Source organism: Ochlerotatus camptorhynchus, unplaced genomic scaffold (assembly GCF_037179485.1).
Source record: "Ochlerotatus camptorhynchus isolate MF236.1 unplaced genomic scaffold, CSIRO-AGI_Acam_v1.1 ptg000003l, whole genome shotgun sequence".
NCBI lineage: Eukaryota > Metazoa > Arthropoda > Insecta > Diptera > Culicidae > Ochlerotatus > Ochlerotatus camptorhynchus.
The window spans coordinates 322,501-346,784 of NW_027040495.1; the positions used below are offsets into that span (position 1 = coordinate 322,501).

General features: G+C 38.0%; 2 protein-coding genes across 2 annotated transcripts; one reads left to right on the top strand and one right to left on the bottom strand.

Annotated features, from left to right (window-relative positions):
* Positions 1–15,937: 15,937 nt before the first annotated feature.
* Positions 15,938–17,665, top strand: LOC135709458 (uncharacterized). The gene is made up of 3 exons (XM_065231850.1): positions 15,938–16,416; positions 16,564–16,957; positions 17,021–17,665. The coding sequence occupies exons 1-3, from the start codon at positions 15,938–15,940 to the stop codon at positions 17,663–17,665; spliced, it is 1,518 nt and encodes a 505-aa protein (XP_065087922.1).
* Positions 17,666–17,801: 136 nt separating this feature from the next.
* Positions 17,802–20,037, bottom strand: LOC135712931 (uncharacterized). The gene is made up of 4 exons (XM_065236068.1): positions 19,934–20,037; positions 19,423–19,876; positions 19,045–19,349; positions 17,802–18,982 (listed from the first exon to the last, which is right to left on the bottom strand). The coding sequence occupies exons 1-4, from the start codon at positions 20,031–20,033 to the stop codon at positions 17,802–17,804; spliced, it is 2,040 nt and encodes a 679-aa protein (XP_065092140.1). The 5' UTR covers positions 20,034–20,037.
* Between the last annotated feature and the right edge of the window lie 4,247 nt (positions 20,038–24,284).

The window sequence follows — 24,284 nt, forward strand, 5'->3', positions numbered from 1 at the left end:
ACTATATGTTTTTTTAGTCAAAATACAATCAGGTTGTACGAAACTTAATGGAAGGGGTCAACCTTTAAGTCCGTGAATTCGTATTTGGAAAAGAATAGAGTGAACTCAACAATATTAAGGTTTCATGCGAGAGTAAGCTGCAAGAATGATACAAAACCGATGGTTAGTTTATAAACATTATTTGTCTACACTTAATTTTGTGACTACTTTTTGCTTGCTCTACCCTTTATTTTACTTCTGGATGCTGACTGGACCCAAATTTATACTTTTTTTTTGCATTTGTATATTGCGTGATCATTTTCAATCCGAACTGTTCATTTCCAATCGATCCCTCCTCGGTCAGCGTGATCTTGCTTGCAAGTCTCACATTTACCGACTAGGCTAAGGCCTCTCTTAGAAAAAGCATGTCTTTCGCAGAAAAAAATAATCAGCAAACATCTGCTCACAGTAGAATTTCACCATCAATTGTCCATAAATTCTTGCCCGGATGACCGTATAGAGGTACCTGACCCGTATCATATCACAAAGCGCCGACACTCAAAGAGTTGATGTTGGCAAAGTTCGTGGGCTCTAGTGAGACATTAATCCGGGTTGTGTATGTTTTCACATCTTAACAACTACCCTTCATGCTCGTAAATAGCGGCAAAATATCAATCGACGCGTCGAGTTAGTGAGAAAAGCTTACACACTTTTTTACTCGATATTGAACCATTCGGATGAGTACCGACTTAGCAATAGAAGCGAAGGCATTATACATTAGCACAAGCTGATTATTTTAATCAAACTTATAAAGAAGGGAGAGGTTCTTCAAGCTGCAGTGTGATGAAAGATGATTGACGTATCCTCCACAAAAGAAATCCACTTTTACGCAGGACGCTCAATTACGGTATTAATGCGATATGCCACACGCTCACAACATAATCGTACATAGAGACTGCGTTCGTACTACAGGGAAATAAATGCTTGAAATGCAAGAACATAAAAAAGGTTTCTAAATTTGAGCAAATTTATACTCGTCTAGGGGTGGTGCTGGTAAATCCTACCAACAACGATTGATTCTTCTAAGAAGTGAGCTCTTTCATGATTTAACGTCGGCCTCCATTCCAACCCGTTACCCTTTTTAAAAATTGTTGTAATTTTTGGATGATTAATCAAACTTGGGATGGTGATTGAAGTTTTAATTACTGCCATCTTTCTAACACTTGATATTGGCTGTAGTTGTAAAAATAGGGTGCGAAGAAAATGGAGGGAAACAGACGCGTTATGTGAAATGAATGTCTCTAGGGAAAGTTCAAATTAATTTTACAAGCCTGCAGAAGAAGAGTTTTACTTTTGACGGTTCGTTTCGTGCAGCAATTGCGATGAAAAACACTTTTACAAATCATGTGGATAGTAATTTATTGCATGAACAGGGATGGGTAATAATGCATCGTGAATTATATAAGACCAAATATTCAGCTTTCCGTCTCTATGCAAAATAGCCCCTTCCATGTCGTTCAAGTAAGCGTAATTTCGGTAGCGCAAGCATATTTATTTTCTATACTTTCTAGGCATACTTACGATAATCGTAAGGATTTTCCTCAATGTATTGCGCATTTATCATCAAAGTAGACTTCTGCGTTGAAAATAATTTCTCAGAATTTGTTTTTGCTCATCCCAGTAAAGATAAAGACAACGATAAAGACTTACCATTTTGAATGTAACAAAGTTCAATTTTTTACAATATAGTATCATACCGACATAAAGGGTGTACCGTTTAAAATCCGCACAATCTGCTTTGAAAACTAGAAAAAACGTCTTGCCATTGAAATCAAATCAATTGCTTTGAGCATGTAGTTATTGCTTGAGATTGTTCAGTTTGCAGTGAGAATGATGCATGTAATTTTTTGTTTTATATTTTATTCTGCCTCTAAATATTTTGGCAAAAACCTTGGTAAATGGTATCAATTGGTCATTATCGGTGTCATTTCTTAATTTTGTTGCAAAGGAATCCAATTTTGACTGACAAAGGGGTGCGTTTTTGGAGAGTGTTTCAACACTCCGAAGGGTATAAATAGTTGAGGCATAACATCTCTGATCACGCCTTCCTTCGGATGGGAAGTAAAGCCGTTGGTCCCCGGTTCATGAGTTGATGGGTCGATAGGTAGGGTCCAGGTGTGGGAGCTGCCTTCCTGGCACGTCGGTAGCATTGGTGCTCAGCACGGAAACAAGATCGACGGAAAAAACAAACCAAAGGAAAAAAAAAAGAAAAAAAGGGTATAAATTGCGGGTCCTTGAGGGGGTTAGAAGAAGAGGGATGTAAGTGACTTTGATCGATTCTCTTCATCGACTTTCTCTTTTGATAGTCACAGCTTTATAAACAGATTTTGCCCTATTTCTGCCACATAGTTTGATAAAAGAGGTTCTCATCTAGCATCAAGAATGGCACACGAATCAAGGAATGTGTTTGCAGCTGAATTATTAACGAAAGAGAAAGTCGATGAAGTCGCTCACACCCCTTTCCTTATAACCCCCTCAATTATAGTCGGATCCTTACGATCATTGGCGTAAATAGAGGGGGGCCTGGGGGGGATGGGCTGGCCCCCCAGGATTTGGGTTAGCCCCCCCCCAGAAAATTGCAGAAATAAATACCGGAGCAATTTATTTTCCAGATTATTCAGAATAAATTTGGCTGTGATTTAAAATTGCTTAATATATTGCATATTCATAGTTGATAATTGGTTCTCATCTTTTATTTATTGTTTCGTTGATTCCCTTTAGTGTAGAAACGTTATGCCTTGATGACGCTTGGTGCAGTAACTAACTTTTTAAATTGGCATACCGTTACTGCAACTTCACTCTTCATAGACTTCTCTGACACCGTTGGTATTAGTGAGTAAAAAAAACCCGCTGTCGGATCAGACACTTTGACAGTTGATTTTGTGGTTAAAAAAAATAAACAAAATCGTTTTTACTCTGTTAGACTAGCAGAATTGTGTTAGTGAGATCTCGCGGCAAGAAGTCTATGTCATCCAATGACGTTTATATAAGGTTCGCGCCAATAGGCAGCTTGCTGATGTTAGAAGCAAAAATATTGTAAGTAATCTCCCTACCCATACTAGCGATGGTTTATGTCTTGTCAGCTAGGGACATGGCCCCCTCCAACCCAACATGGTAGTTACGCCTCTGTTTACGATAAATGCAATCTGTAACATTTTATAAAAAAAAATCGAATACTTCATCATTTCTCAAAAGTGATGGAGTAATAGGGGAAAACGGGGTAAGAACGCTCGGCGGGGTAAGGGGGACCACAGCCAGTTCTATATGAAATCCTCAAGATTCTTACCAATACTCAATACAGAAAAGATTGACAACATGTTTTTATTATTCTGAAACACCTTGTAGCCCCGAACTTTTGAAGCTTCAAAACAATAAATAAAAGCAAACTTCTCGTTCGGTGGGGCTTTCACGGTCTTTGAAATCAACAAATATAAAACTTTTTGATAAACAAACGATGTTTTCTGACGTTTGTTGGTACCTGTTTCTTTCAGTAGGCTGTACTGCTTCTGTGTCTGTAGATAAAGGTATGTAAAAATGAATGAAACATGTAAAAATATACGATATTGTGATAAATGTAAACCTGAAGTGAGACGGACCACTTTTGACGGGGTAAAAGCGTCATCCTTCTTTATTGCGAAATGACTTTGATTGAAACTGAAATGATGTTTTTCCAGATCAAGTATGAAGTGACATTGATTTTTCTTAGCTATAATCAAGAATAAAAACCTTGATTCATCCATATATCGAGAGATATGACCATTCTTATTAACTTACCTTCCCACAATAAAATAAAAATTGTTTTGCTCCCGGGTGGTATCCGGAACATGTTCGTGAATGGCCAATGTGGTCCACCATACTCAATTGGACCACCAATGTACAGTGGTCCAGAATGCAGATTTAGTTGGAATGATATGTTTTGAGCCTGAAATTGAATCTTTAGACTAAAAGTTTCTTCTACAAAGTTGCTTCTTATAGTTAGGCCCTCATTTTTATGAATTCTAGGGTGGTTCCTATTATCATTTAAATCAAAAATCTAACTTTTTTGTTTGAATTAATTAGGGTATCAGGAGGATCAGGAGTCATTGAATTGATAACAGAAGTTGACTTGCCTATGCTGTCGAGATGAAAAACACCTGCACTACTCCCGCACGCAGGGCTAGGACGACTGCTTAACGGTGGCTGGAATGGCTCGACTGCAGTGGGAGGTACATGGGCTTCCATGAGGCCAACTTCGGTGCATCCCACTGTTCAGTTGACTAACTGTGGCTGATGAGAAAAACCAGTCATGGCGTTCTCTTGGTGATTCGGGTGATTCGGACGATCTATAGCTACCAACTTGATACATTTTGTGTCAGATTGTTTAAACTCAATTGGTAAAGGAAATCAAAGGTAAGATTTGAAGGAAAACTGTCCACCATAGTTAATGTAACATCTGGTGTGCCACAAGGTTTACATCTTGGTCCATTACTGTTTATTTTATTTGTTAACGATACAGAACATATTTCGAAATTTCTTCATGTTTCTTCATTTTGACATGAAATTGACCTCTTGACACATGGTGTAAGAAAAATTTGTTAGAACTAAATGTTTTTTTTTTTAATTATTATAGTCACTTTAACACTCTTGGGTCATTCGTGACTTGTCCGGGGTGAGATTTGAACTCGTGACTTTGGCGTGAGAGGTATGGATGTTAACCACTACGCCGGGGTCGCCCCGAGAACTAAATGTTAATAAATGCAATTCTATATCGTTCACAAGAAAGCACGCTGTAATACACGTCCCAATTATTCTTGGCCAGAAAACAATCCAAAGATCCTATCAAGTCAGAGACTTAGGTGTTATCCTCGACTCCAAATCTACAAAGCAAGCAACATTCTCGGGTTCATTAAAAGATTTAGTTTGCACTTCAATGATCCCCTCACAATCAAAACACTTTACGTAGCATATATGAGGCCTCATCTAGATAATTTAGCATAGTTTGGGCTCCATATCATGATACACATGTAAACCGCATTGAATCAGTTCAAAAGCAGTTCTTGTTATTTGCTCTAAGAAAGTTGGGTTGGACGTGTTTTCCACTTCCACCTTATGAATCGCGTTGTATGCTAATTAATTTAGATGAGCACAAAAAGCGAAGAGAGTTCGCAATGATTGCTTTTATAAACGATGTGATTTCGCAAAGAGTTAACAGCCCAGAAATTTTGAAAAATATTAATTTTTATGCTCCCACTCACTCACTGTGTAATAGAAATTTGTTTGCATCAACAATCAAATAATAGAATATGCCAATAGCCCATTCAATGGAAAAGTGTCTTATAATACATACTGTGAATCTATCTAATCTAATCTAATAACAATGAATAAAAGTACGCTTAAAAAACTTTCTTCACGAGGTTAGCTAGGCATCACTAATAAATTATAAATGTTATGCAAATACTTGAAGTAAAATTGTAACAATTGGGTTCTTTAATTTTGAAAAATATATCGGTTTTTATATATCATCTGAAAAAGCTTCGTTGTCTGAGCACAGCGATATTTTTTTCAAACCCACGCACTTTAATCTCGATTTTTAAATCAAGATTTAAAGCAAAATAATAACTTCACTGTTTGACACTAAACTGACAAACTGACAGCTCACTCCCATACAAAGCGACACCGAGGGGCGCTAATAAGGTGATTTTTGCAAATGTAATCGTACTTATTTAAAATAGTTCCAGTGTACCAAAATTGATGAAATTTTGGGTTTGGGTTCCATTTTTAATGCAGATTACGAATATGCATTTACCTCAATACCCCTAAAGAACCCAATTAGTAAAAAATATAAAACGATCTACATTGATTGACGACAAATAAATAAATAAATTGATTGGGTGACTCAGTGCTGGGGGATAAATATGCATTTGGCGTTCAAGAAGGGTTCCAAAATTTTGTACCGGTCCTGTTATCCTTGAACTCATTGAATAGTATCATTGAGGTAACTCTAATACCACTGGGTCCCGAAGAAAATCATTATTATTTTTGGCTCACTCAGTACCAGAACAACGGTCCCAATCAGTCCCAAGCTATTTCACTCACCCCTGCATGTTCTGCATGAATCCACACACCCCTGATGTTATCTGTCAAACTTTCATAGCGAATCAAAACAAACATAGTGTAGTAATAGAATTTCAACTAGAATAGGGTACGTTAATCGTTTGCTTGGGACCAATAGGCTACTAAAGTGGTGAGCCAATTTAAAATCGTTAGTTTCGTATTGATTGTTGATAGTATTCCCTTTGGACTCGTTGACGTCAAAAGAGCCTTTGATTTTAGGTTAGGACTCATACCAAGTTTCAACGACGACAGATTACTGACATCCTTACCGTTGGCGACTAGTCTGAATGTCTCAACGTCATTTGTTCCTAACCTCTGCATCACCAGTTCACGTACTTGCTCCACTGTGACATCACGAGAAATACGCGAAAGGTAGAGCCAACCGAGGAGCCAACACTTATGCCTGGGAGGTGGTACAGCGAAACTGCCGATAGATGGAGATATTGAGCTTCCAGTTCCACAGGATTTGACGGCGTTCAGCAGTGGTATTCGAAGTACGGGTTGATGATTTTGGTGTAAGTGCACTGGAATTGATCAAAGGGGTCAAGTACAGACGAAGTTCACTTTTGAGCTCATTTATGATTTCCGACTTAATTTTTTGAACGATCTCATTATGATCACTAAGGACATGTTCTTGCCCAGCCTCATAAGTGCCTCGAATTGAATTGCGGAAACGAATGTCATCCATTAATTTGGTATACGACCTGCACATCCCACAAACAATTTCGAGTCATCGTTAACAACTGAAGTGATATTGACGCATTTGAGTCGCTGCATAAAATGGAATCGTCAGCGACATCAGTGATGCAGGAGTGGCAAGTAGAAGTCATTTTCAGGATTGAAGGCCAGGGCACAATGCATACGTTTTCGAGTTTTTTGACAGCTGCATGCACTGGGCTAACTGTCAAAAACCTGAAAACGTATCTATTATGCGCCGGCCTTCAGGATTTGATGCGATTGCCATAGCAGCGGTACTACACGGTTAAATGTAATGCGCCTAGAGTAGTATGCAACACAGAGCAGGTAAGCTAGACGGCGAAAGCGCAATTCAACGGTAGATCCAGGCGATAGCAATGCGCCAAAATGGTTACAGCAGTTCCACAACGAGCTCAACAAAAGGTCGCAAGCTTCAAAATATTGCTGGTAGATGGCGCTTCGAAAAAAAAAAATCGCGTGGGGTTTGCTTACACGGTAGCCGCAAAATCCCCAATAATGACTAAAAATTAAGCATTTTCGATGGAAACGGGAATACCTTTACCCATTTATGAGTAATTACAACTACAAAAACAAGCAGTAAGTATTTGTAGTCATTATTAGGTATTTTGTGGTTACCGTGTAGGAAAGTGTTTGTAAACAATGTTCAAAATGATTCACTTTCACTATAATACTGCACCACGAAAACACAACACACCGGATGAAATTCACGGCACTCGAATGCAGTATCACATAAACGAATGAACGAACGATGAAGGTATAATTTATGACCGATAAAAGACACATATCCGACAATATGTAGTGGTGGTAGTGGTTCAGCCCAAGAATTTCTTTAAAATTTACAATTCTAACTGTGTTCATCACTTCGCATTTGATTAGTATTCTAATAGAGAGCCACCGATTTCTAGTCCTGACTACTTCAAACTAGTAATCCAACATCTTAGTCCTTGTTACTTTTTATGCCTTGTTGATAGTGACAATACTCGGCTTTGTCCACCGAGGATGATCTTGAAACAAGGAAAAAATGAGTTGGTTAGTCTTCATCTATGTGATTCCTAATCTTCTATTCGTTGTTCCCTAGTTTGAAGGGGTTACGACTAGGTTTCTGATGCATGGTCATTACCGGTGTCATTCCTTAATTTTGTTGCTAAGGAATCCAATTTTGACTGACAAAGGAGCGCGCCTTTGGAGGGTGTTTCAACACTCCGAAGGGTATAAATAGCGGGACCTTTCAATTAGAGTCGGATCCTTGTTATATATGGAAGAATGACACTGTAAAAAAATCGAATACTTCATCATTTCTCAATAGTGATGGCACAGACAAACAGGCATAACTCTCGCAAGGTGTTGATCGAACAAGCATTGACCGGAAAATTTAAAAGTATCGTAGTTGGTAGTACCGCCACATGTGGCACGCATAGTCAATTCCCTTGCGTTTGACGTTTACATACTACCGCCATCTGTTCAGCGTAGTGCCCACCACAGTGCACTCAACAGATGGCGGTAATGTTTTAGCGACGATGTTTTACAGTGAGAAGTATTTAATGTGTTATGTCTGTTTGTCTGTGGTGATGGAGTAATACGACAGGCACTAAACTAAGGACACGAGATATACTACAATGGATCAAATTACTGGTCGCAGTGGTGTTAGGTCTCGAATAAAAAATAGAGAGCACCCAGAAACGAAACAAAGATCTTTGTTCTTTACAGTTATTTGACAAGCGACGACCTGGAAGGGAAATTTTCTAGAAAGGGTTGTACTTTTTGATTCCTACAAGCACTCCTCCATACGAATCGTCTCTATCCAGGCAGGCGTATAATGTTAAAATCGTGGACGGTGAGTTTTTTTATCGGAAGAAAGCCATGTTTCACAGAAAGCAAATATATCACAATCAATTGTGAAGTAAAAATTTGAACGAGTCTAGTGTAGGCACTAGCCTACGGCAGGTCCACTTTAGCACAGTGATCATATCGTCGATCTCTTTCGATGAATTATCCATCGAAAGATATGATTGATGCAAGAAGGGACCACGAAACAGTCCATTACTTTAGATATGATTCTAATTTTTGCATCTGCAGTCTTCAGCATTTGTGCACATGACTGCTGGACACTCCCAGAGATTGGACGCTGCACTTTATCAGAGTGCTGCTTGTACATTGGGCATTCCTGCAAGGAATGCTACTTTACTGACTCTTGTATTGAATGTAGCATTTTGATGTCTTCGAGAATGTTTCTGATTTTTTGAGTACTCTATTTGAGTAGTGAACATTTTCGTTTAAGGGGGTATACACTCTGATAAAAAAAAACTTTTTTATGTGTTGTTAAAATTAATGAAAATCTATAGAATATTGTAGTGGAAGTAATTTTAAGGAACTTTGTCCAAATATAAATATAAAATATAAAAGGCCGTAAGCCCTTAAAACGAAGAGATTTTGATTTGCTTCTTTCTGTAAAAATGTGCATTTTAAAAGCACATACAACTTTGTTCAACATTAAAAAATGGTAAAATTCAAACAAAAAAGCTATGGTCAAAAAACGCTTTATAAGGGGGTACTTCAGTTTGTACTCTATAACTTCGTCCACCGTTTCATGAGTTGATGGGTCGATAGGTAGGGTTCAAGTGAGGGAGCTGCCTCCCTGGCGTCGATAGCATTGGTGCTCAGCACGGAAAATAAGATCGACCGAAAACAAATCAAGGAAAAAAAAAGAACCGTTTTAGAAGACATCAAAATGCTAGGGCTTCTTTATTTCCAGATTTTATGAGCACTGTTTAATGCTGATTAAAGGTTTCTCAGCTGTAGAAGCGCTGGTTCAAGACTTATTAACATCAGCAGCGCTGAATTGATGTCAATTTAAGGTTCTGGGTCCAGGAAAGTGAAGGCATTTTTCAACCGGTCCTGAAATCAAACCTTGAGCCTCCGGCATTATATGTCGTGCTTATATCACTGTAATCAAATTACCGGCCGGTAACAATTGTGAAAGTGCTCATAGAAAAAGTAGGTGTATAGTTCCTGTTGGGATGTTAAGCCAAGCGAAGCTTCAGATGGGATGTACATAAATGAAGGTTCTATTTCCTGGCGGTTTTCAGCTTTCCAGCTTTGTTAAAATTTTCCGGGAAATCTTGAGATTATGGAATCGAAGAAAATATCAAAAAACTACTAAACTAGTTTCAAATAAAACTGCTGAATATTTTCTGAAATTTATGTGTTTCTAGATAATTGCTTGATGTTATTTTTGATTTCTTTGTAATAATTTGTATGTATTGCGTATTTATATTTATAGCCAGGGAATGTTCATTTAAGTTCAAATTCTAAAAATCCAATGTTCTATGCTGATCGGAGCACTCCTCAATCAAGGGGCGCAGTTTTCTCATAATACATGTCGTTTAATTTTCATTTTAAGGACACCATCGTGTTCTCCATCTTTTTATGCATAAGAAAAATTTATGCGATATAAATTAAATTGCGTAGTTCCTGAGATATTGCATTTTGAATGAACCCAAGTCATAAATTATTAGGGTTATTTTGTTATCACCGTTTCCTTTTTATAAGATTCATTCTAATGACTTACTGTGTTAAATAATATTTGATGGAATAAATATGAATGATAAAACCAAGAACAGTTTTTATACAATGTTGTAAATATTATTTAGTGACTGAAAACTTTACACTAGTAATAATCTTAACGAATTACATTATCGTACAGATACGTTGAAGAGTAAAGGGTGATACGGTCAAAATTTGGTCAATATCAACTTGACGTATTTCTTTCAATTTTGCATTTAAAAAACCTGAACACCCCTCATTTTGAAGGTGTGTGTGTATAGAATGTTGCTCCTATTTTGATTTTGGAATTTACTCTTCAGTTGTCAAAATGCCGTTCAAGCAAGAAGAGCAGCGTATCAAAATTTTGCTCGCGCATCGCAAAAATCCGAGCTACTCGCACGCAAAGTTGGTAAAATCGCTAAAAGTTGCCAAATCAACCGTTACAAATGTAATTAAAGTGTTTGGGGAACGTTTGTCGACAGCCAGGAAGTCTGGATCGGGGGGAAATCGAAAACCGGAAGCCGCTGAGACGACAAAGAGAGTTGCCGGTAGTTTCAAGCGAAACCCTAACCTCTCCCTCCGAGATGCCGCAAATAAGCTGGGTGTATCGTCTACAACCGTGCATCGAGCCAAAAAACGAGCCGGACTATCGACTTACAAGAAGGTAGTGACTCCAAATCGCGATGATAAACAAAATACGACGGCCAAAGCGCGATCCCGGAGGCTGTACACGACGATGCTGACGAAGTTTGACTGCGTGGTAATGGACGACGAAACCTACGTCAAAGCCGACTACAAGCAGCTTCCGGGACAGGAGTTTTATACGGCAAAAGGAAGGGGAAAGGTAGCAGATGTTTTCAAGCACACGAAACTGTCAAAGTTCGCAAAGAAATATCTGGTTTGGCAAGCCATCTGTACCTGTGGCTTGAAAAGCAGCATTTTCATAGCTTCCGGGACTGTCAACCAAGAAATTTACGTGAAAGAGTGTTTGAATAAACGTCTGCTGTCTTTCCTGAAGAAACACGGTTGTTCCGTACTGTTTTGGCCGGATTTGGCATCTTGCCATTACGGTAAAAAGGCCATGGAGTGGTACGCCGCCAACAACGTGCAGGTGGTTCCCAAGGACAAGAACCCTCCCAACACGCCAGAGCTCCGCCCAATTGAGAAATACTGGGCTATTGTCAAGCGGAACCTAAAGAAGACCAAAAAAACTGCTAAGGGCGAGCAGCAGTTCAAGGCAAACTGGCTTTCTGCGGCGAAGAAGGTGGACAAGGTGGCTGTACAAAATCTGATGGCAGGGGTCAAGCGTAAGGCCCGGCAATTCGGATTTGGAAAAGCGGAAGCCTAACTGAATATTTTTCCTGAATTTTATACTAATTGAACTTGAAAAAGAAATTTAATTTGATTTTTTAAATAAACGATTTCACCGATTTACACGCGTTTTCCCTTGACCAAATTTTGACCGTATCACCCTTTACTTAACATCTATTAATTGGTCTCTCATGTCCAAACACGAATAAAGACTTTCCAATACATAAAATACTGTATCAAACACTGATACATTTATTTCTTACATTTTATTAAAACAATGTAAAACAGAAATTTCAATTCGTTATTTTTCTTCTATAGGCTAGCACTTTGTGATGATTTCTTCTCATCATTATTCGAATCCACTTGCTTTGCAGGTTTCGTTGCTACAACTCTAAAAGCTGAACAAGTTGTGGCACCAGAAGCAGTTTGGATAATAATTGTACCAACACCAGAAGGAGTTACTGCATACATTGAACGATTACCGGGAATAGATGCAGCTGATGCTAAACGGTGACAGTATTCGTTTGTCTTCGGAACAGATCTCAGACGGCACAAATCTAACGTTTAGATTGCAATTCTTCATTGCCAGTCATAGAGCTCCTTTGGCGTCTGAATTGTGGCTCTCTGTAAACGAGCTCGCGTTGCTAATCTCTTCAAAGTTCCTCCCAATCCATCACTTGGTCCTTTGCCCTGTGCCGTAGCAAAGTAGTGCCACTCTGCGGCCACCCCAAAATCGCGTTCGTGGAAAACCAGGTTTATAATATTAAATCGGTTTTTATATTGCGATACCGCACCATCGGAGAAGTACGAGATTTTTGACAACGGTGGCACCTCGGATTTGAGATACTCTATGAAATGGCGCTGGAAAGCATGAGATATTGTTGTGTTGTGCTCTAAGTGTATCGGAAATTATGGCGCAATTCAATGGTACAACATTATTCTCCTGTGAACCGTGTAGGTAGCAAAAGGGTGAACGGTTGCCAGCAAATTATTACAATGAACTCCCTGTAGACTAACTTGAAAAAGAAAAGAATTGTTTCGCTGCAATATAGTTGTGCTTTTGTACTGCTGGGATTGAAATGAATAATTCAATATGAATTTTACCATTAACCCACATGCCGTTATCGCCACATCATACCAGCATGGTATCAATATCGTCTTGTAGGACAGTACTATCCAGAAGAGAAGCTATGACACGATAGATTACATATAAAATTATACAAACATGTTTAGCACATAGAAAAAGCCCCATAAGGGTGGCACTCTTGCCCCGTAGCATTTTAAAAGGCATATATAACATGCCACTTAGAACAAATCATAAAATCAACTTGGGATGTGCTATGATTTTAAATTCATTGATGATACACGAAGTCAATGTTATACACTTACAATTCGGTGCACTCTAAATATTAACGGTATGGAGCATATCAACGCATTATCGTTACGGCGACCTTCTTGCCCCAGTACTAATTGCTTTTGTAATCAATGTTTTATAAAGCATTCTCTTCTTTGCGGAAATAATTACAGCAATTCTGTCACTCCCAAAATGTGAATTCAGCCCTAAAGCCGGTACAATTAGCAAAGGGAGGAGTCATCGGGAAGCAAACAAAAGATTTCTAGCTTCGTCATTCCTATCATGACGCGGAGAACCCAAAAGCATGGACGAAAAAATTAATCGTACGTTTCAATTGTTTATCATACACTTCAGGCTTTATGAAATGTCACCTACTGTGAACAATGACGGTTCAGACATTACATTTCCCTCTTTATCATTTTTTTCTTATCCTCTTATTTCCCTCTCCCAGCAACCCTCCTGACGGCGAAAACAGATGAGGAGTGAAGCGAATCTATATATGGCGGTCCAGGAATTGCACTGCAGCGGTAAAGCAAGCAATATCCGTCTCCGATTGAATCCGGTGGCCAAATGATACTTGTGCTGCTCTAGGAGGGGACTTTCGGCTTTGTTTGAAATAAATATGGCGGATATTTGCAATTTTTACACTCTACGTTTGTCGAGTGCCTCTTTCGCCTCGGTTTCAATGACAAAAGCAGTAATAAGAATTCTTGAACTTAATATTATACTGCTCTCATGCTGTGTGCTCACGAGGTTCCCACCCCTCGGTTTTGGATCATTCCTTTTTTTGGATTGAATGTGCGACTGTCATCATGGTTTTGTATGCATCTCAGCGAGTGCCCTGGGGGTTGGATGGGAAAACACACAATAGGCCGGGAGAAGTGGGCGTTCGACAAGAGAACGGGATGGAATTGATTGCCTTAGTCATATATATTGAATATTAGCTCTGCCCTGTTTATTTCCCCTACACCGTTTGAAAAATTCATTAAAATTTCTGCGATATAGAGCGCACATAAAGTTGGCGTAAATTTACACGATATTTCTTGTAAATTTAAGCGCAATATCACATAAATAAGCAATATTGAATGCAAGCTTGTAAATGATTTCGTTGTTTATTTCAACTATAGCTCAAAATTCAACGAGGGGAGATTTTACGCGATAGTTAAAATACAGGATTTTTTTCTGTGTAGTGTTGTAGTGTTTGGGAAAGCCGGTTGAAAAAGTGTGTGTATCGTGAAGGTGGATATGATGGCCAACAAATTTGATCTTATTAGAAACTATTTTGTTCAACTGTGACTGTTATTCTTGCCTTACAAAAAAAAAAAAAAAAGGTTTAAGGATTAAACCAAACTCCAGCTTAATGATAGACTGATAGAAGTTGTTAAGGCCATTAAGTATACGATACCGTAATAAGTAAGTATGACCAGCACATCAAGCGAAAATCATAAATTTTTATCTCAAAATACAGCTGTAAATAATCGAAAACATCATCAAATTTTTAAAGTTTTATTTATTCATGGAAAGTCAGTCGCAAACATTCTACTAACTTTAAAAATCTCAAAACCAACATTTTCCTTACTCGACTTTTCCCAAGTAACCAAAAGTTCGGATAACATGGCCTTTTATGGCTTAAGCAGCTAGGTTGAAGTCGATATATAGCATTCTAAGCAGCTTCATTTTTAAGTCGTTATATGAACTTGAAAGTTCCCGTTTCATCATCGCATAGCATTCTAAGCAGCTTCTGGCGGAACTTGTGCGGCACTTTTTGGAAAAAAAATGTGCCCTCTATTGCACAGATCAAATTCTCATATTCTTATCTTCTCATACTTATATGTTGCACTATTTATGAATGTTTTTGTAAATTTAGTGTATTATTTATGATCATGTTATATTATTAGAGCTGCTTGAAGAATTGAACCCAGTCCTCCTGCGTGAAAGCTTCAGCACGAACCGCTACGGCATCTGAAATATATAAAAATAGGCTGTGGTTTCAGCTACTGTTGAAGTGTTCAGGGCTTGTTACCATCAGGGATGCCATATTACCAGATTTATCTAAATGATTGTTAAATTCTTGTCATCAGTAAATAGTAAATGGCATTAGATTTCATTTATTTTTTATTTTTTAAAAGCATACCGTAGTAGATTCATAGCAAACAATTTGTATTATGATTAAAATGACACTGAAAATATCGCGTATTGTTACTGCCGTCATCGCTTGATAGAAAACAGAATTTCCTTGTTTGCAAATAAACTAATTTTTCTATTGTTAAAAATATTTGCTTGGTCATGCATCAACAAAATGTCAATTTCCATTTTTAAATTCATTGTTGACGATTGATATTAGGGAAACTCCATTAATTATGTCACGCAAATTTGGCCCATTTTCAACTCCCCTTCCCCCGTTTGTCACATTTTTTGTATGAATCTTAACTGTTTTTGTATGACTCGTCACAGTTTCCAACCCCCCCCCCCACTCCCCCCTAAAAGTGTGACATAATTGATTAACGATCCCTTATTATAACTGTTCTATGTTTATCTTTCTTTTTCTTCACAAAACACGAGATTATTCGTTTTTAATTTTCCAGACCTTTCTTTAAATTACCTAGCAACACTGGTTACCATGAAAACAAAGTGAATGTCACCAAAGGTTTCATGAAAAATAAACTTTACAAGTCGAACCGGATCCAGCAAATCACTGCAAAAGTTTTCGTTTCATATTGCTAAGTAATCAAAAGGTAACATGGAGTTGATTCCTGATTAACGTGGGCGTCTTAGTGGAATACCTGCATAAAGAAAGAGAGAAGTAGTTCTCTCTTTCTTTATAAAAGAATTCATTGTAAAAAAATTGGCAATAATATTAGTTGCTCTTTCCTAATAGGTATGCCATTTGCCATCGTTCAAACTCTCAGCGCAGGAGGGAGAAAGGAACTCTCGGCTGTTCCCGAAAAATGGCTGGATAAATCCATTCAAGGAGATATTTTGTTGTGGCCAAACGTCAAGTCCAGTACCGAACAGGCGACATTGCTACGTGATGAAAATTCTACACCAGGAAAATCCTGGTTAAAATTTAAATGCCGAATTAAACGCAAAAACATGCCATCATATGCTCAAGCTGCTCTGGTAATCGATGAGATGTCAGGTTGCTCTTCTTCGGATGTCAGCATGGTCCCTCGGAAAAGAAAAAAAAATAACAAAACAGCGCCGGCAAACTTTCAAAGTATGCTGAATTTGCCCTCAGTTGAGCCATCTCCACAAATCACAATCACACCATTCCACGATGTTCCACCCAACTCTACAAATGCACCACTATCTAATAATCAAAATGCGCCTATAATGAAAACAGCTGGGTCTCCTCCACGATTTCAATCCTGCCCGAAGAATACGTCCAAAAAAGTGCTTTTTGCGAACGTAACAACTCCTGCATCCCACCTTTCAAAACCGACAAGCCATAATCAAGATCAATATTCCGCATCACAACCTAACATGACCGCTACAGCTGATCCAACAACGCCTCTTCAGCCAATACTAGTACCAGTGACACCTAATTTCAATCAGCCCTACTTTGAATTTGATCAGAACAACAGAGATTTTCCTGAACCTGGCAATCCGCAATCGGCATCTGAAAACTCTATTGAACAATGTGTGGACTATTTGAAACAGCTCATTGACATGCAACGAAAATCCGACGCCATAATTGATGTTCGAATTTCATCTCTGGAAAAAAGATTGGCCCACCAGTCAACGCAAATGGAGTTTATTATGGATGCCATAAGATGTCGTAATGGTCAAGATGGATCAGCAGAAGCAGGCCTATCGTTTAACTTGGAACCTATTAATGATTACCGAAAATTTGAAGATTTTGAGAAAAGCCTTGAAAATGAGTCATATAGATCAAATCTGGTAAGTATTTGCATTGGTCGTTCTATTATCCTAGTTTAATTTTTTCAATTTTACTAATTGTAGATGAAATGGCTTCGCGTGAACGTAAGTGGCGATTGTGCTGATGACCGTATGATTTGTTTACTGGATTTGATAATGACCAAAGAGTTCCAGGTGCAGTGCACTTGGACTGGCTCAAGTCGTAAGGGTCCTAAAATTGCAGTAATGATTCATCGAAGATTTCTGAAGGTTTTTGTGGACATTGGAACTGATGAAACGGAAATTGTCACACAGCACAAATTGGCCAATTTTTTTAAGAAAAAGTTGAAAAATGCTACTAAAAGATTACAATCTGCTGGAATACGTCGGAGTTCACGCCATGTTGTCAAAAAAAGGAACACTAAACGAGGAAAAGCAGACTACAGGAGCGATGAACAAACCGTGGATAACATGAAAGGACAAGCTGCCAACCAAAACTCAGATGATACTCTTCAAGCGAACTGTATCCAAGATACGAATGAAATTCAAGTTCACCAACACATGACCACAGAAAACTCCGAACCCCATGAACCATCAACATTTATCGATGAAGCACCTTCCACTGAAAAGGATATGGACTCAGTATCATCAAGCGACATGTCCTCCACCAAGGACGTTTCTTCGTATGAAAGCATCGTTTTAGAAGAATATGACTTATCAGACGACAACATATCCGACGTATCTGATTGAAATTCCGATTTGAATGGAATACGCTGATTTCATACTGATATGCTGTACTGATTTTTGCTCAATATTTTAATATTCAATGAAACACAGTAAAAAAATGACATATGATTTATTGTTAACAAAACTTGTTCAATCTGTTCTATTTTAGAGTGTGTAGGAGAGGTATAAATACAAATTCATCGCCACTTTGAACTGCAACTAACTTGCACTTGATTTCGTCATAACTAAAAAGGAACTCATTCGCGGACAAATTATTGATATTACCACAGAATATGTGTAACACAGATGAGGTAAAAGGGTCTTGAAAAAAAATTCTGTTTCTTATCACAACTTTGCCGTAAATAATTAGGGTTGGAGTTTGAATTGCGTTGACAAACCGTACTACTTGATTGGTTTTAGTCAGAAACCAAGCATTCCTGTGAGACGTGCTTAGAACGAACCATTCCTCTAATTCAGCGCGGACAGATTCTCCGCAGATGGTAATAGAAGGATATTTTTTTGAAGATTGATGTGTCTTGTAATAATCATGTGAATTTAATTCCGATAGTCGATTTATTACTTGTTCCAAAGTCTTAGATCCACTGCGTATCAAATGCTTCAGCCGTTGTAAACCATTTTCAAAGGGATATGCTGCCATCGTACTTAATGAGCCGAACGCCTCTACCTCATCTACAATATGTTGAAGGTTATGAATGTTACTCGTGATATACTGTTGCCCGTAGATCGTCATGAAATCAATTATAAACTTTTCCAACATTTTTCTAGCTACGTGCCAGTTTGATTTGTATAAATCTGATGAGAGCATCGTTATGGAGCAATAAAATAAAAGGAAATGTTGATAAGCCTCCGAGGAAAGATGTTTTTTTAACACAACTATGCTGGCATAATGCAAGAAATTATTAAATTCAGTTCCTTTCCAGTGGGCAAGATAGTCCAAGCCTCTGAACTTGCGATGAATTTCAGATGGAAGCTGAATATTACAAAGCATGGCAGACATGTCATTAATTTGTAGAGACGATAATTTAGCTGCGAATCCAAGGCTGCCATCCCTCCATCCAATCAATAATCGTTTCATTACGCCCAAATCAATGAGATGAAGTCTATCAGCCACGATAATGTTTTGAATTAAATCCAGATTAGGGATATCAATCAGAGGCGTTGCAGTTTTTTGATGACGACTATAGGAATTCATTCGGAACTCTTGGTCAGTTCGTTTGGCGCAATTTAATGATGTAAATATTACAGTGCGAGATTCATAGGAATATTCGCCTTCACATACGCACTTTAGGCATCCGTTTTTTGAATTAAAGCCATATACTCCTAAAAAATGTTAAACATTTTTATTAGACATGACCATAATGAAATGATAACTTCTGATATACCTTTTATGAAGGCACGTGCAGGTGAATCACATATGAAGCATCTCATTCGAATACTAATTTTGTGACCATTCAAAATAACTCCATGGTTTAACACATATTTTAGCTCGTTAACAAATGGTCGCAAAAATTCGTCCAGGCTTTCAGGTTTTGAAGTTCCAAGGAATATGGCAATGGTCATTGGCTTAACTTCCGGGTGTTCAAATATGTTGAATAGTATTGGCCAAAACTGAGCTTTGCTGCTTTTGTAAATAGGAATTCCATCGATGTTCACGTTGATTGAAATGGTAATGGGGTGATCAATGTTGCTGGAAAAAATAATAAATAATAATGAAATTATCATAATAATCAAAATAATAACGAACATTTAATTTTACTTACCGAAAAAAATCTGCAAGGCATTTTTTAATCCCATAATACCAATATTGACCACCTCCAATGTCTACGATATTTGATGAAGCATTTCGTGCAGTTTTCAGCAATGATCGAGCGGAACGTGGCAATTGCTTCCCATCCGTCTTTTTCCGTATGATGTCCATAATCAAATTGATTGATTGATGGGATTGATTTGTTTTTAAAGCCCAAAAGCGGATGCTCTCTTCAAGACTCATTGAATCAAGTTCGTCTGTAGATAGGAGGTCACCATTTAGCCCAGAGATAGCTAAATCGACCTCTGCAATGTTCGTTGTGGGTTCATTTTTGTTGAAATTTTCATAGGGATCAGGTTCCTGTGTACCGGTACATTCAGTGTCTATAATTTCATCCACATCCCTACCTTCCGATGGAGTTATCTCCTTCACAGTAGACGATGGTTGTTGGTTGATGTTGCAAAGCTCTATAAAAACAATGGATATAGTTATCCTTTTCAAGATTTAACCTAGAGTTAACTTACCTGACTGAAATAATCGGTTTTCCTTGGTCCATCTCTCAAGAATCTTTTTACGACGGTAATAAAAAAGGCCGTTTTTTTTTATTTTCTTTGAAAAATCCATTTTATGTTGGAATCACAGATGCTTACTGAAAAATATAAGATCCGATGTTTTGATCGTGACAGGTATATCCTAAGTTGTTTTTGAAAAGGACGCATCTGTTATTGTAAACAAAAAAATAAATCGCACATTTCTCGTGAATAAAAGTTCACACTCGCAAACAAAATGTATCACTACCAGCTGATATTAATTTCCTTACCTGTTTGTCGTTTTAGGTTGGAACTGTAAGATTTTATTTGCGAGGAATTAGCGATCGTATTTATTGTTTACAAGCACAGTTACGCTTCTATCTTAAATCACTCCGGTTCTTACGTAACTTTAGATACTAGAGAGGGTCTAGTATAAGAGGGGAGGGGTCTGGCTGGTTGTGAGTCAAACGAACTGTCAAAACCAGAGCCAATCGAGCAGCGCCTATCTTGATTGCATTGACAGTGTTGCTAGAAATCCCCTAGGTATAGGTTGCCAAGGCAGTTTGTGTTGAATCCGCTTCTCTTTTATATTAGACCCTCTCTAATAGGTACCATCAGTGATGTCGGCTGACTGACTTGAGCATGCAACTCAACACCTCGATGAATTTCAAATTGGAGTTTTCTCGCTTCTTATTTCAAGACACTCGTGGCGCAGTGGTTAGCGCTCGTAGCTCGCACGCGAAATACATAGGTTCAAATACAAAAATTTCTCTATTAATTTTTTTTTATATTCGGATTGAATATTGATGCATTGCATAAATATAAGGAGAATGCTTTACATGAACCTTTTAGAATTATGTACATAAAAAACTGTTACAAACAAAGGCTTGTGCGAATTGTTTCATGTGGGCTACCATGGAACTTCTTAGAAACTTTGATGCGGGAATGTTTGCAGCTTTGTCTAGAGATCTTAAGAAGTGATCTTAGGAATTTATTTTGAACTTCAAAATGCTAAAAGTATGAATGGGTACTTTTTGGACCCTGAAGCTGCTCCTGTGAATCCTTTAGATCCTTTCGCAGCAATAAAGTTCTGTTGGAACTTTATTTGAACTTTATGGGACTTGAAAGTTCTGTTGGAACTTTATTTGAACTTTATGAAACTTGAAAGTTCTGTCAGAACTTCACTCGAACTTTATGGAACTTGAAAGTTCTGTCGGAACTTTATTTGAACTTAATGGAACTTGAAAGTTCTGTTGGAACTTTATTTGAACTTTATGAAACTTGAAAGTTCTGTCAGAACTTTATTCGAACTTTATGGAACTTGAAGGTTCTGTCGGAACTTTATTTGAACTTTATGGAACTTGAAAGTGGGTTTTATCATGGAATGTCGAACTTTTGGTTGCTTGGGTTTACTCCATCTTGAGATTCGAATAACTGGCTCTCCAATCAGATTACTTTCTTCATGCATGAACAGCAATTACAAAATGGTCACGTACTGTTTTGGTGCGTAAACTCCATGGTTAGAATCTTCGCTTCTATAGATGATGATTCAAATCAAAAGTATGTCTGAGTACACGTATTCTCCAGCAGTGCAGCAGACATACCTACTTCAACATTTCAAGATCACACGATTACATAAGGGCTGGTAGTCAACTATATCAGGTTCAATGTTTGCAGTATTTAGCACAGTTGGTGATTATCACAGAGAGAACACATGTCCGTGATGTTGGTACAGCTTTCCTTCTATAGTGTATACCTTTATTTACACACTTACGCTCTGTGCCGTATTATTTTTATTTGGAACGGAGTGCGAGCAAAATGAAGCACGGATGGGATAAAACATTTGAGAAGCTGAAGGCATGAAAAGTAAATACATAATAATCCATTTACCTTCCATATTTCACGCTTGTAGATCAAGGCTTTTCTTGTTGTATCCGAAACCTTCGGCAGTGTTACACAACAGGAGGCAACAAGGCTAATATGTTGGCAACATAGAAGTCAGTACAGTTTCACCCAAATTGAATGCTTCGGTTGATTGCATTCAATTGGAATGTTTCATCTGCTCGTGTTACTCAATGGTTTGAGGTGTAACATTATGTAAACATTACATTACATGACATCTGAGTGATAGATTGGTCAACTTTCATCATAGTCCAGAAGATACATAAAATTCCATTGAATTTTGTGTTATTAAATCCGTTTATTTTGCAGTGTTTTACGCCCTTCGATCATTTGCTCTTAACTGAGACTAAGATTGAGAAAACTATGCAGACCAACTTTTTGAAGCACCGAAAATCGTTTCGAATTCTGTTTTGAAAATTTTGCATTCAGCATTTACCGTGGCTCTCGTGCAAGTTCGCTGATTTAATACTTTAATACTACAAACTACTAGGCACGACTATCGAATGGGTGCATTGCGTGAAAGACTTAGGCGTTTTTTCTGGACTCAAAGCTGACATACTCACACCATATATCGTATGTCGTCGACAAAGCGTTCAGAACTCTTGGGTTTGTCTTCAAGATTACTAAGAACTACACAGACATTTACTGCTTGAAATCGCTCTATTGCTCTCTCGTACGATCTACATTGGAATACTGCTCTGCAGTCTGGTGCCCGAACTACAATAATGGGGCCGAGCGAATTGAATCTGTGCAACGACGTTTTCTTCGTTTCGCGCTTTGTAAGCCGCCTTGGAGGTACCCACTTCGTCTTCCAAGCTACGAGAATCGCTGCCAATTGATGAATGTCGAGCCCTTACGTATCCGAAGAGATGTTTTCAGAGCCTTAACCGTCGCCGATACTCTGCAAAGAAGAATCGACTGCGAAGCAATTCTGCAACAAGTAAACATTAATGTTCAACCTCAATCACTACGCAACAGTCTTATGCTAAGACTTCCACTTCTTCGAACTAATTATAGCATAGGGAGCGCTATTTACGGCTTGCAGCAAGTGTTCAACCGAGTAGCGTCATGGAATATGCTTCGCCGATGATTCTCTGCCTTTTTTGCTGCCCGAAGGCGCTTGACGCCCAACAGCTAAGTGTAAAATTTTAGATTTATACATTTTTAGTAACTTGACAATGCTTTCCTTGTTATTTTCGTTAGTAACTGTAGAATATGTAGTCTGTATAATCTGTACTTTTTTACAACATATCATTGGGACTATTTCTAGTCTGTTGATGCAAGCATAACAAATAAACAAATAAATAAATACACTGGTGGAAAATAATATAAGGACACTTGTATGGCACAAGAATCAGAGTAATTCTTAATCATTTGCTTTTAAACGCCACAATATTATGTTAAAATATTAGCCTATTAGCGAAACAAATGGAAAATGTTATTTTTTTTTCTTAAAATAAGGATAATAAAGAGTAGAACCGGTAGATGTCAACCCACTCAATAGGCCGATTGAGAATTTTTGGCAAATATGAAGGTGATGTTGGGGTCAAAAACACCAGTTCGGAAAAAAATATGTGGATTTTCAGGGCGCAACATTTTTGAAGCTCTAAATTGATCTCGAGCTTAGTTTTCTTTCATGCAACGTGTTTAACGCATCATTTCTATAAAGCCTAGCCAGCCGAAACCAAAATGAAAAAGAAGCATGCCTAGAACGCAAGGCTGCTTGTGAATTCGCTCGCCTTTGATTTGCTTACCCCTTTCGATGAAAGTAACGTCGATTTTCGAGTTGATACGAATCCTCATTTTGGTTTTCAATTCCTTTCACCGACACTCTGTGATCTGATTTGTCAATTTATTTAATATGCAACTTAGTCATCTAAGAGAGAAAGCAGTAGGGTGGTTGTTGCATGCTGTACTATCATCAGCATTGTTGACGGTTACTCCCGCCTTGAGTTGTTACATTCATAGTGTTTTTATGTCACTTCATACGCGAAGTTTGCGATTTACAGAGTTGGTTGGAAATGTTATCTAACATGAAGCTTTAGTGTGAAAATTTATTACCTAGATAATGATCTTTAGAAGAGGGTAGGTAGATAATCCCGTTAGAGTACGGCAGTATGCAAATTGAATAGAAGTTGAAAATGAGCGAAGGGCTACAAGTACAGTACAAGTCAAGAGCACACTTCTTTGCCTAATTCGTACGATGTACGAGGAGATTTGAAGTATGTCTTCAAATCTACAGGCATGTTATTTTTACGTAAACCAAATTGTATCAACCACTCATTTTTCCTTACATCATTTGCTGATATACATTTTAATGCGCGTCAGTTCATTGAAATCGGAATGTGCCAATCAATTACTGTTAACTTTTAACAGTAGTTATCAATTTCGCAATCTATTATTTTGGGCTGCACAAGCATATAAACAGCCAATAAATCCAACA